The sequence below is a fragment of the Trichoplusia ni genome, chromosome 4 (assembly GCF_003590095.1).
Source record: "Trichoplusia ni isolate ovarian cell line Hi5 chromosome 4, tn1, whole genome shotgun sequence".
NCBI lineage: Eukaryota > Metazoa > Arthropoda > Insecta > Lepidoptera > Noctuidae > Trichoplusia > Trichoplusia ni.
Genome location: NC_039481.1, coordinates 5,395,818 through 5,409,787, shown reverse-complemented (window position 1 = coordinate 5,409,787; position 13,970 = coordinate 5,395,818). Strand labels below are relative to the sequence as shown.

The 13,970-nt window shown below is 36.0% G+C and overlaps 3 protein-coding genes across 4 annotated transcripts in view; 1 reads left to right on the top strand and 2 right to left on the bottom strand.

Moving 5' to 3' along the window:
* Positions 1-13,970, top strand: part of LOC113493529 (pseudouridine-metabolizing bifunctional protein C1861.05) — a 113,202-nt gene that overhangs the window by 97,546 nt on the left and 1,686 nt on the right. For both annotated transcript variants that reach the window (XM_026871540.1, XM_026871539.1), the window contains exons 8-10: positions 1,303-1,477; positions 2,019-2,134; positions 2,760-2,874. In XM_026871540.1, coding sequence (XP_026727341.1) covers positions 1,303-1,477; positions 2,019-2,134; positions 2,760-2,874 — 406 coding nt within the window. The remainder of the gene's footprint in view (positions 1-1,302; positions 1,478-2,018; positions 2,135-2,759; positions 2,875-13,970) is intronic.
* On the bottom strand, positions 3,101-5,675 carry LOC113493536. Its single transcript, XM_026871551.1, has 5 exons — positions 5,490-5,675; positions 5,141-5,349; positions 4,741-4,936; positions 4,326-4,454; positions 3,101-4,053 (listed from the first exon to the last, which is right to left on the bottom strand). The coding sequence occupies exons 1-5, from the start codon at positions 5,524-5,526 to the stop codon at positions 3,893-3,895; spliced, it is 732 nt and encodes a 243-aa protein (XP_026727352.1). The 5' UTR covers positions 5,527-5,675; the 3' UTR covers positions 3,101-3,892.
* LOC113493538 lies at positions 6,224-13,902 on the bottom strand. Its single transcript, XM_026871553.1, has 6 exons — positions 13,207-13,902; positions 9,308-9,445; positions 9,010-9,149; positions 8,266-8,421; positions 7,490-7,576; positions 6,224-7,166 (listed from the first exon to the last, which is right to left on the bottom strand). Exons 2-6 carry the CDS (start codon positions 9,439-9,441, stop codon positions 7,015-7,017), a joined length of 669 nt encoding a protein of 222 aa, XP_026727354.1. The 5' UTR covers positions 9,442-9,445; positions 13,207-13,902; the 3' UTR covers positions 6,224-7,014.

The following is a 13,970-nucleotide window of genomic DNA, read 5'->3' as shown; positions in this document are numbered from 1 at the left end:
TCACATGCAATAAAGTACTTCCTGTAGGCACCTGGTTCTGTTAGTACCTACGGATATTCGCTTAATGCAAACTACGACATAAAGTGGACCTAAGAGGTTCCGAAATACATTCCGTACTATCATGTACGTATGTTGATAGTTCTTTAGCCTAAGACGTAGGTAGGTACTATTTATATGCAATTTCATTCTCTGGCTGTATTCGACACCTACCTCTATGAACGAATGAACCGTAAATTGGTCTGATGAGAATAATCACATTATAGTTTTCTTTATGTTGTAGAGTTCACTCTTATCAATAAGGCACGGCATGAATTGACCTACAAACAACATTGAGTATCTTGAAGCGGACTTCAAATGAGTACCTACTAATAACTTATTTTGAACTCTGAATTGGACCACAGCAAACCTGCTCGAAGACGCAGATTTTGTAAAGTTCTAAATACCCAAAGAGCTTTTTATAGGCTCGTATTAATATTTAGTGTACTGTTCGGGAAAGGGCAAATCTGCGAAACTAGCATTGATAATTTAGTGTATCTGATAAGTAAGAGTAATTTAAGTATTCGAGGACAAATTTGTTGAAATTAGAAGTGTTCATTCCTTACCTACCCCTCCTTCTAAATGGATTGCAGATACACGGACTTTATTATAGATTCGCGGAATCGCACTATCCCCCACGACTTATTATATGAATCGGTTTATCATCAATTTATTGCACGAAAGGAACTAAAATAGAAATGATTGTTAGTGCAATCAAAAAAGTTTCAAGTGAAATGTCGCGTTTTCCGCAAGCTATAAAACACACACCATGCATTATTATGCAACGCGACTTGATTTGTACTATGCAGACTGTCTGACACGAGTTGCGAGTACTGTGCCAAGACAAATGTGCATAGTATACACTTAGTACTCACGCTTGAATCCAACGTCTGTTAGTGTAAATATATCAACACTTAGCTCCATTTATACTAAGGTGCAGTTTAAGATGATTTAAATAAATGAAGTAGATAGGTATCTATTATTCCTAAATCGTGACCCAGATCAACTCAGTTACCAAATATTCTGCTGTTTCAAATTTTCTTATCAGGTGCTTGTAAAAATTGATCAGTATTATGCCTTATTCTACGTTTTTTAATTTAGTCTTGGCTATTTAACTGTTCAGGAGGTACAAATAGGTATTGCCTTCTGACTTGAGTGAACTAAGGCCTTTGTAAGAAGTAAACTAACTTGCTTATAGCAGCTATTATATATTTTATCTGTTTAATGATTAACACCATTTGACTATTAAAATTTGAATGATTGCAGTTGGATGGAAGCACGCACCCATGTGGCACAGAGCAGTGCGGCGGTGGTGTGGCGCGGAACATGGCTGAAGCTCTGTGGCGCCTGCGCGGAGGTCGCACGCGCCTGCTCACCGCCCTCGGAGACGATGCCGATGGGAAATACCTAGACGGTATTGCGCCAGGACTGCTACTAGATGGTAATGGAACCTATATTAACAATACAAACTGTAACAACTTTGGAAACATAAGTATGGATAGAACTTAGTATAACATGCTTGATACCTGATTAACATTTATTGAAACACTAGCTGTTGCCCGCGACTTCGTCCCCGTGGGTAGAAGATATAAGTTATAATTTAGGTATACCTACCCGGTTTTTTAAAAAAAAACGGGTTCTATCAGTCGCAGCGTGATGGTTTAGCCTAAAGCCTTCCTCGATGAATGGTCTATTCAACACAAAAAGAATTTTTCAATTTGGACCAGTAGTTCCTGAGATTAGCGCGTTCAAACAAACAAACAAACAAACAAACTCTTCAGCTTTATATATTAGTATAGATTAGTATAGATTACTTTACGATTATGGCGAGGTCCAAGCAAGCATGGCAAGAAATTACCTAACCAAGGAAAATTGCCAGAAACTATTTGTCATGAGCTGACTTACTGGCTGTTGATAATACATATAAGTAATTGATACATACCTACTATATAAACACGGAACCTGTGGTCGCATCTTTTCAGGTTGTGAAGTCAAAAATGCTCGCACGCCGTCTTACGCAGCGGTGTTGGACGCTCGAGGAGAATGCCTGCTTGGGCTCGGTGACATGGTTCTACACAACCATATCTCACCAGAAATGGTACGTACACCTTAATAACAAGGATACTAAATCGAGTGGCATTGGTCACCACCCTGATCTCTAGTCATAGCATTCAGTACTGAGAGCAATATCTTGCAGGTTTGATCCCTGTATGGGGAAAGTGTTTGTATGATTCGCAAAAATTTGTCCCAAATTGCTTGTTTTAGAATGGGAGGGTGTTAATTGTACCATGTTCATGGGTATTATGCAATAAGTATAGGAACATACATAGTACCCACGTGTAGGTTTTAATTTAAATACTTGGATCTGCGTATAGGATTAAATACAAGACAATTTTTTAAAGAGCCTGAAAAGCTATTTAAATTATTTTTGAAGTTTCAAGACAGCAAAAATCTCTATAGAGATAGGTAATTCACTAACAAAATCATGTATGTCAAATCGCCCGAAATCTCTCAATATTATTCCGGAATCAATGCTGACTTAACAAAACAATGCGGCCTATGGAGTAGGGCGCACTGGCATTTGGTCTACTTTACGACGAAACATAACAAGGACTACTAGCTTATTGACCTTAAAACAAAACGTAAAGAGGTTGTTAGAAGTGGCCATGAAAGTTAGCTACAGCTACTCAAAGGCTCTCAATACCCTTATTATTTATTTATAGGTAAACAAGCACATCGACGTTCTGAACCAGGCGCCCTTAGTGATTCTCGATGGCAATCTACCTCAACCTACAATCGACTTCGTTTTGGATAAGTGTCATCAGCTTCAGAAACCAGGTACTTACCTCTCTACTATTAGAATATTGTGCGTTTTGTAATACATTGTCAGCGATTACACTTGAATATATATATAAATGCTGTGTGGCCGCACCCTGTGTTGCAACTTGCACGGTACTCGCATAATTTGACTGTGGCATAAATTAAAAGTAGTAAAGGTACTAAGGCAAATTACACTCGGAGTTTGAAAGTTGGGGTAGGTTTATTTGAAAGAAAAGACAACAAAATCATTAAAATATATTTATTTAAAATTATCAGTACAATCTGGGCTCATCCTTGGAATGGCTTTTCAAATGAGATTATTATTCGGACGGATACGTTATATTTACTAGTATAACAATATTTCGTTAACTTAAGATTTTTTTAACAAGGCACTTGTTTCATTTCAGCGTTATTCATGATTTGGGCTTTTTGAACAATGCAATCTACCTTTGCTAAAAAAAATGACCATCTTACCAACATACCATTCTTAAAAGTAAAAATACAAAACTTATTACATAATCCAAAATACAAAAATGAGAAATAAAATACTTCTTGTACATTTTACTTAGAAGTGCACTTAATTATAGTTTGTTGTATTAAAGTACATAAATCAAAGTAAAAACACTGGCAATACGTATTACCGATGAGGAATTATAATATGATTTTTTTCATTAAGTATTATCAAATTATTGTTTAAAAATAAAATATTAATTAATAATTAATTCAGTGGGCGAAAGTTGGTACCACTAAATAGCCTTTCGTGTTCAAAGACGTAAAGGCAGCATGTAGAGGTAATAAATCACCATCATTATGTAAAATTAAAAAAAATAAGGAATGCTTCTTATTATAAGTATCACTCCTGAGATTCGATCTCTTTTACCTGCTTTCGTCATTACAATATTAAGTGAATCAGAAGAAAGAAGCAAGTAGGTGATCTCAAAAAGGTTATGCATAGAGATTTAAAAGTTCATAATCAATACCAAGTGTTAAAGAGAATGTGTGAATTCATATTTTTTTTAAATAAAATATTTCTAGTTTACATGTAACCGAGTTGACGTTGTTGCTGCAACTGATCGCGCAACTGGTGTAGCGCATGTTCAGGCTGGCTATGTTGCATCTGAGCTACTAAATTCTTAGCTTCCGCGCGCAATTCATAAAGTTTTCTCGACTCTAAATAAAGCAGGATAGCTGCAATACCTGTAAACACATTTTATGCATATAGAAGGCAGTTATAGATAGCATGGCTGGCTGGTTGGTTTCATAAGTTAAGTTATTCTTAGTATATTTAGATAAATTTTATTTAACCACATTATTAGATCAAATTTCGATAAGACAAGGAATGAAGTGCAAGTTGCGATGATGACATGACATGACATTTAATAGCAGAGCAGAGCATTTATGCAACTTTTATTTCTTTTGAGGAAAACACGTGAATGTTTAGTCATAAATGTAAATCAGGAGTTACTTACCAAACAATATAAATGCAACCACAGCAAAGGCATAAGACCATGACAACACATTGAAGGAAGGATATAGGAGCCAGTCGCGTCGGTAACAATTACCTCCAAATATGGCTACTGCCAAAAACAAGAATACACCTGAAAAAGACAATGGTAATAATGTATGGTGGTTTTATTCCCTCTTTATATAGCAAGAGATACTAATTGTTGGCTGGCATTAGAAGGGGAAGAGTTCAGAGGTCTTTGGAGGCCTTATGAAATTAATTAGTATGATAAAAAACAGAAGATATAAACAAAACACAGAGGTGAGCATACACTGTGTCCAATTTTTAGCTTAATTACATAGGTCTCTGACATTCCCACTTACACCTTCAAAATATTCAATTGGCAGTGTTGGTGATAATAATAGTTGACATATACTTACTTGATATAGCCACCATAATAAAAGCAGAAGTCACAAATATCCATTCATATCTCAAGACGGTGCGGAGTGGCCAGCGCACTATGACACAAGCCAGCAACACTTGAGATGTAAAGGACAGCATCAGAGCCAGAGTAACAAATGACTGTACTGCCATCAACCAACCAGGCAGCAGCCATTCACGGATCACATAGAACTCCTAAAAATATAAAAAACAATCAAAATTACCTTAAATGAGATTGCTACACATGCTGCTTAGATTTAATTAAGATATTTGAGAAAGTCAGATAGTAAGTTGTGGCCTGGCTAAAATGTTTCTACATAAATCAAATTTACATAGTACAGTAAATTATTGAACTCGTACAGTAAATATATTTTGTTTCTATATGTGAAAGTTGTTTACCTGGCTAAAAATGTAGTGGCAACCATGGAACAACTTATCGAATTGATAAGAAGGGAATCTAAAACGATCAAAACAATATTCCCACAAGCCCATGTGTTTGAAGCTCGAAAACATTTCCGGATACGATTCAATCCAATACGGGCCGGCAAACGACAGAAGTAAAAATAAGCCTGCAACGTAAGTGATGCTAGCACCGATGAGAGTGGCATCTGTAAAAAAATAAGGAATGTTCATATTTATCTTTATTCATAAAATCAGGAGAAATAGCTAACCGATCGCTACTGAACAAAAACATGAAACGTACTACCATTTCAAAAATATAAGGGCGTGCCCGAGTTTTATTACTCACTTGAAGCCTTCGGATACTCATTATCGGCAGCCGTCATTGTCGTTTCTTTAAATAACAAAACTACCAAAAAAATACTCAACAATACTGAAAATAGATCTTTTGTACACAAGTAATATAAAGAAAACAAGCATCAAGCTTCTTCAACTGCTAACAAATTTGACATTTCATTTCATTCATTGCATGTCTAAGATTTGACAGTTACGTTCCTATTTAAGCATACCAGTTTACAAAGGTTAGCGTGCTGAGTTGTTCTACACTGCATTGCTTTACTCTAAGAAAATAATGTCGACATTTTTCGTTATGAATAGAGGCAAAACAACTATTCTAAAAATGATGTAGGCGCGGGGACGCGTTAGGACCTGTCCAGGCACCATATTTGGGAAGGGTACCAAGATTTGTAGCAGCCAGATCCTGTGGCGCTTTAGCTTTCTGCTCAATATTTAACCGCAATAAATGAGTGCCACTTTTCTTGCCCGAGGTGTCAGTGACGCTAACACTTATTAATCATTTTCTTACCTACGAGGAATTCCAGCAAGGAATTCATTCCAGCAAAGCAACTTATTCATGTGGGTGTGGTTTCTAAGCTGGAGTGTGTCGCTATCAAGTACTGCATGAGTGCTGTTTTTTAATAGGCATTAATTTAATGAGGCAGAGGGAGGCCATGATAGATAGAATTAATAATATGATGTTTTTTAAATTTAAATAAAAAAAAAACATTTTTAATAAACATTTTAATTGTTATAAGGCAGTTTAAAATGATACATATAAAAAATGCATAAAACCTAATCATAATTTTATACTTAGATTCTAAGGCTTAAAAATAAATTATAAAGAATGTAAACTGGACGGAATAAAGTAAGGTACACTGTTGAAATTGACATTAACTTGTCTATAAACGAATATAAATAATTAAATATTCAGTTGTGATTATCATAAGTTTAGATAAACGTGATTTTACATAATTAGACGTTTAAAAAGGCTTTTTACAAGTACTTAATACTGTGTAACTAGTCAAGATAGTTTTATTTATGAACAAATATCATAACAGTAATATTTATAACTATATGAATCTGTGTAAAGTTAAAACATTCAGTGGCATGAACTTGAGGTAGTTCATAAGACCTGTTAAATAACAAGATAGGTACTAATAAAACTTAAAAGAACCTTTTTTTCTTTGTAAGCTTTGTGTGGCTCGCCAACCCTTTATCTTATGTATTTAAAACTTCGATCTAATACAATTAGGCACTAATGGTGCTTAAACTACGTCATATACTTAAATTAGCTGCAAAAAATAAATTCAGTTAAAATTGCTTTTCATTGGACACACTGGGCTAAAACAGCTTCAGTAGAAAAAAATATTAAAAACTAATACATACATTCAAAGTAAGTAAAATGGCTATCAAAAGATTCAACAATCAGTCTAGACAGGTGTAAATACCTAAATAATCACTGATTGATGGGAAATATCGTCAGATCTTAAAACTTATATTGATTTAAATGTAATTATTGTAATTAGAGTTTATTGTTATGCTTTTGTTTCGTATTCTAATTCGAACCGTGCTTGAGATTCCTTTATTTTGTCGCGTTTCTTTTTCTGGATGTTGGTTTCCGTCAAGAAGAGGGCAGCGGTGACTAGGCACGCTATGGAACCCACAACACCTAAACCGAAGGACCAGCCTGGAAAAGCAGACACGTATAATTTAACATCTATATGAGTATCTCGGACTTAGACCAGTTTTGTTGTGTCATCGTTTTATGCAATATCCGAAAAACGGGCTGACTTAATAAAGCTTTGGACCCCGATTCTGCGCGAATGAATGAAAATTGTATCAAATTGGACAATATTCGTATTCTCCTAAGCATTTTCCATTTTGAAAATACGAATACCGTCATTTTAATCCAATTTCCATTCATTCATCGGACATTGTAAATAGCAGAATCGGGGCCTTGGTGTTTGACAGTGCCCTCGATGAGTGATAGCAACGATCGTTGTTACTTACCTAAGTAATTGTTTGGGTGATCCGGCATCCAACCATCTGTATTTCCCAACGAAGCAAAAACTATTACCGCAATCACACCGCATATACCTGTAATATAATAACGTAAGTAAAATTATTATCAGTTACTTAGGAATACGTGGCATAAAATAGTTTTATTTGTTTGCTCTATTACTGGAACTTTCCCACAGTGCACTTGAATCGGAGTGTAGAGTAGGTACAGCGCCGGCGTTAGGGGGTGCGTGATGGGGCGATGGCCCAGGGCGACACATTCTGGGGGGTGCCAAGATCTGAAGTTGGAGTCTCTTGCCTCTCCTGGTACAAACCCTCAGAACTGTGCTCTACGCTCTGTGCTTATGCATATTTTTTATTGAGACTTTTTTTAGATGGATTTTTTGAGGGTTTGAAGTCGAGGAGCGACTCTAATCATATCGTTAGAGACACTCCTCGACCACACGATGCTTACGCTTACGATTGGTGGCTTAATATAATTTTACTTGGGAAAAGCATAAAACTAACATTTGATATTGCTTCCCTCAAGTGGGCGCCACAATCTTTTCGCCCGGGGTGGCCCTTTCGCCGGCACTGTGTAGGTACGTAGAAAACTCGATACTCTACAAGCAGTTTTGAGATTGGGAACTGAGAACATCTTAAGAGTATTGTCATCGTTAACGGAAACATATTAGATCAGGATCGAACCTCTGACCTCTGAATTGTTATTTCCGCTATTACAGAATCTAATAGGAATATTATTCAACATAGACAGTATAGACACTTACCCGCTGTTAACATAATATATCCGATACTTTTAATCAAAGTGACAAATCGGCGTTGATCGGGTCCACAGCAAAGGAAAAACATTAACACTAATATTGTAGAGATCAAAACTCCTAGCAAGCACAGCGTGAAGAAAAACTGCGTGGCGATCATAAAACCTGCAAAAAAACAACATGAATAATACAATAATACCCATTTTTTTTATTTTCATGGTTAAGATGTGGTAAAGGTTGAGGAACAGAATAATGTTTTCAACTTTTTACTGTCGCTCTACATTTAAATATAAGCGAAGGGCGACGTTTATGAAATCATCGTTAACTTTTTATTACCCTTACATTTTGATATTCCTGAAATAAATTATTTTTTAAATTTAATTCTGTTTGGATTCATGAATATTTTTTTATAATAACCATCGTGAGACTGATTCGTCATTTAATAATGAATAAATTTCTTGAAAATTATACAAAATTATTAAATATGTATACAAATACGATGACATTATAGAGAAAGTTGATCACGAAAAATTAAACGTACAAAGAAGAATAGCTACTAATTTATACAGTAGGAATTTCTTATTATAGTGTTGATTGAGAGAATTTTTATACGACAATAATGGAGATACGTTTATACTTTAATAATTATATTTCGGAGAATAATATAGAACATTATTTTTCGTAGTGGGCTTTACTACACTTAACTACCTATGTATTGTGGCCAAGTTAAGGCACGTTTACAACTATACAAACCTGGTAGTAAATATCCACGTATTTTATCATAGCCCGTGGTGAAAGGATCGTATACCCAGCGACAACCCACAAAGAATCTTCTCTGATATTGGTCGAGTGGGTCTGGTAAAGACCTGAAGCAGTGACTCCACAGCCCCAACCTTAAAATACAAAACGCATGTCAAAAAATTAAGATAAAGGGGTCAATAGCCAAATTATATCTAATATAAGATACGGATCCAGCAAACAGGTCTGATGATAAAAAATAATGGCTTCATGGCTTGTGCTTGTACACTAATGCGTAATGCCATATAATTACCTGTCTAATTTGGCGCCTCTTATTCTGGAGTCGCTGACCAACCAGCTAGGCGTACCGAATGCCAATGCCACAGTAACAAGGGCAATGACAAACACGCCAATGCCACAGTTACCGGCCAAACTTCTATTCTTCATTGTTCTGCAAAGTTTTTCAAATTCATTAATTTTGTCTCATTGGTGCACAAGATCGACGACTAAATAGGTACTTATGTATTATTCAAGTTGCGATAAATAACTTAACAAGAATCGTATTTTCATTGAAATTGTGATTGGTGTTGTCGTAGGTCCCAAAAGAATAGCCAGCTTTCGAATTTATTGAAAGTGTATTCTTATAAACATAAATAATCATTACTAGGTGTGTACTAAGTGAAACCAGACGTAGGTAGAAAAAGGTACCTCCTTTTTCTACCTACGTCTGGTTTCACTTTCCCAGATAGGTGAAGTAGACAATTGGAATAGCCTTTGTAACGTAATAAGGTGTAACCAAGTAGGTCAATGGGTGTAACCATACAGATACGCTAAGTGCCATAGCGATTGTAATGTTAGACGAGTTAGTGTTAGGTTTGCATGGATAGCTGACTGGTTAAGATCGCCAAGCAAAACCCACTTAGCGCAGCGAGTCGCAGTTTCGATCCCCGCGTTGGACAAGTATTTGTGTAATCCACGAATGCTTGTCCTGAGTCTGAGTGTGCTTGTGCATGTGATTTGACTGTTTATGAAACCCCCCGCGACACAAGATAAAATTCCTTTGTGCGTGAGTCTTTTTTGTAAGTTTTGTTTTACTAGAACTTAACTTGTATTTAACACATATTCACTAATTAGGAAACCCATGTCTTGATGACTCATAATTTCATAAGACTTTGAACAGCAGCAGTAATTTAGTGTCTTACTACAAGGCATGACTCATTTTAGGACATAATCTAATTGCAAAATTGCCAGTAAATTATGCGACCTTATGAATTATATTATAGATAGTAGGTACGTAAGTATCAGAGGTCCAGTGGTCCCACGGTCGGACGACATAATTGCCGACACTATTTAACTTGTCTATAATAACCATGTTTTAAGACACTATTAAACTATAATTACTTTTACGCCTAGGAAGTTTGAGAATCACTCAAGAAAACAGAATTTTAAGAAAATCCTAAGCTCTTAGTACTTAACTATTCGATTTCTAAATGTTTTCGTATATGTGTAGTGCAAGTAAGGACGGCGGCATGGAGCTCTTACATACCGGCTGACACAGATGCTGACCGGCCATGGCTGTTTCGGTAAATACCTGTGTCGGATCGGACGTGAGCCAACAGGAGAGTGCCACCACTGTGGGGCCCCAGAGGACGATGCAAAGCACACTTTGCTGGTCTACCCAGCGTGGGCAAACAATAGGCGCGACCTAGTCGCAAACATCGGCGAACCGGCTCTGTCACTCACAGATGTGACCTCGGCCATGGCACGGAGTGAGTGCACCTGGCAGGCAGTAGCAGACTACTGCGAAAACACCATGGCGACCAAGGAAGCTGCGGAACGCGTGAGGGAATCGTCGAGCGATATCCCATCGCGACGCAGACGTCCCAGGCGGCAACAACGAAACGACCTACGACCACCGTAAGGTTGGGCCTGCGGGTGGCGGGGAGGGCACCCTGTCACTTGATCAGCCAGTAGGCCAAGAAGGAGACGGGCGCGTCGTCCTGCGCACCCGTTCTTATGAGGAGTGAGGGGTGGGCTTTTTACACCCATCCCTTGAGAAGGAGTCCAAAGGACTAGAGCCAGCCAGAGACGCGCAGAGCATGCGCGAGCGATCCCGTGACTCTGGCTAAAGCAGTAGAAGGGGCCCAGGGTGTTTTTAGTCGGTGGAAGTCCGACATATCCCCGCGCCGTGCCCTCGACGTGGGTTGAAGACATTAGCGTTTCACCCCGGAAAAAAAAAAAAGAAGTGCCAGTAAGGAAATTCGATTTTGACTAATTGTCGCAAGAAAAATTAAATACCCATTGTTGTACTTGTTATACTTTCAATCCTTTCGCATTAATTTTGTTGCCCAACTATACTTTTATGAACAAGTTTTGAAAACCAGCACTGTGACGGAGCATAGACTTATCCTGATACAGCATTAGCTGTGCCACCTCTTTTTTATACTATATTTAGGACTCACTCTATTTTAGTTACTCTATATTTTTGTGTGCTATTTTAATTCTAGTGACAATAACAGTTTTTTATTTTATTTTTAACTAGCTTCCCGCGATTTCACTCGCGTAGTACCCGATTTCGTGGTTAATTTACAGCTTTTGTTTATTTTTTCATTGAAAAAATCGTATCAACCTCTTAGGGTAAGCCTTCCCTGGACTGTTACGAATATATAAAGACTAAAATATGCCAACCAAATCGGTTCAGGCTCTCTCTTGCAGGTTTCTGATAATAATAGATAAAAGAAAATACATAAAATTTATATTATAGGTCCATAAGGAAGGTATGTTAAAAGCTAGAATCAATATTTCAATAAAAAAAATGACAGCATATACCTACCTTAGAATACCTGTAAAAACTGTTTGGTATAATACCATATCGCATGCTAACTAGCTCTGAAATACACATTTAATGTCAATCAATAGTATCAATAACCGTTATTATACTATTGATTTAAGTTTAACATGGAAGTATAACATGGTGCAGCAGAATATCTAGTTCTAGATTTTTTACTGATCCTATGAGATTACTGGATATCAACAATTTTTAAGTTTCTAAGTATCTTAAAGTGAAACTGGTCTTTAAAAGAACAAGACATCTATCTTCATATCATATGTATGTATCTATCTATGTTCATATGTAAATGAACACAACAAAGATTTTGTTCGCTTTTAATTATTAACCAACTGGTTAGCTAATACAGTCATGTTCATTGTACTTGTGGTTCCCTTAAACTTGTTAATTAGTCAAATTCAATGTCAGAACAATTTGTAACAAGTTTATATGTGTATGTCACTTTACACCACAAGTCCACAAACAAGGTCAAACACCTGAGATGAATAGCAATGTAACTACCTCCATATAAGTTTCGCAATCCTTACTGAATGGAGTTAGTGTGTGTGTAATACACAGCATAACATTCACCCAGAAATACAATGCCAAAAAGTTCACACGCATTCTTAAGTGTGGGAACTATTAAATATTCAAAACTATGTTTTTTATACTAATTTTATTTATTTTTGGAAACATAAATTTATAAGCTTCTTAATGGTTGAAATGTAATTACGACCTTTAATACATGATTAGGTACTTCATTTAGAGATATTTGATATTGTGAATCATCTGTTTACTGGCAGTTTCTACTTATGCAATAAATAGAATAAAAGATGTGGAAAAATTACAAAGTTTTATAAGACTTAGATGGCTAACAAAATATAAGGAATCAATTATTACGTGTCTTTCAAGTTACATTATGTGAACTTGCTCAAAATTCCTGATACCCAGTTCACTTAATGTTATGTGGGATCTAAATAAACTTCAATATGCTAGCTGAATTTAATGTAATACATGAAGGTATGTTATTGAGATATAGACTTGTAGTAAAAAGAGGTATCTTTAATTAAACAAGAAAATCTAAAAAAATATATTGCTTCTTGTTGAGCCAAGTTGTTTTAATAACATGATATATACGTAAATTATTTTCAAGTTCTTTACAGTGTATTACTGTATTAAAACAAAATATTATGTGATCAGCCTTATGTTATTCTCTTAAATACCGACCTATTTAAAATCAAGTTGAATTGTTTACAAACTATTGAGCTAACATAGTATATGAAAGGTTAGATTTAGAGTCTGGTGTGCTTATCCATGGCATAGCATAGGATGATTATAGAATTTTAAACTATTAATCAACACCTGAAAAGTATTCGTTCACTTACCTACTTTCTGTAATCACGATTTCAGAGAAGGTGATGTTACGTGTTTTGAAAAAACTTTTCGTTTATATCACTGAATACACTGTTAGCACACGTAACTGTTTAAAAAAAGTAACGTTTAATTTATTTTGACTCTGCACATTCACGAACTACAAACTACCAAGTACTAAACTCACAATAGTATCAAGTATCAACTGATTTACAGATCAACGCCCATTGACTAACAAAAGTTGTGTCTGTTGTAAGCTTGTCAGTTACAACTACTTGCAACGAAAAACAATCGCTTGAGAAGAGACCAAAACACTTAAAACTACTGGTGGGACGAGGATGGAAATATATATAATGTTTTATAACTTGGAACCGACTACTAAGCAGTCTGTGTTCAACTTCTGCTTTGCGTAAAATGGAACGTAATCTGCTTGTGTCACCATTGAAGAGGCTTGTCTGTCTCATTCTAATGAAACCTTGCCAATAGGCGTGGTCCACAGATCTTACAGCACACTGATCTTCTGATACTAGGCGTGGCCATAAAATTTAAATTAAAAAAACTTTGCTTATCTCATTTAAAGTGGCAGTTAACTTTTTTGAGTTTTTAATCTATTGAGTTTGTAAGATCACGTCCTGAATATAAATATGATTCTGAAATAATCTACTCACCACCTCTGCCGATAGATGTGGTCAGCGATAAAAATCCATTAATACGAAGGTATTTAGACTGAATACGGCAAAAAAAATTAATCAAAAACGAACAACAAAACTTTGGGAAC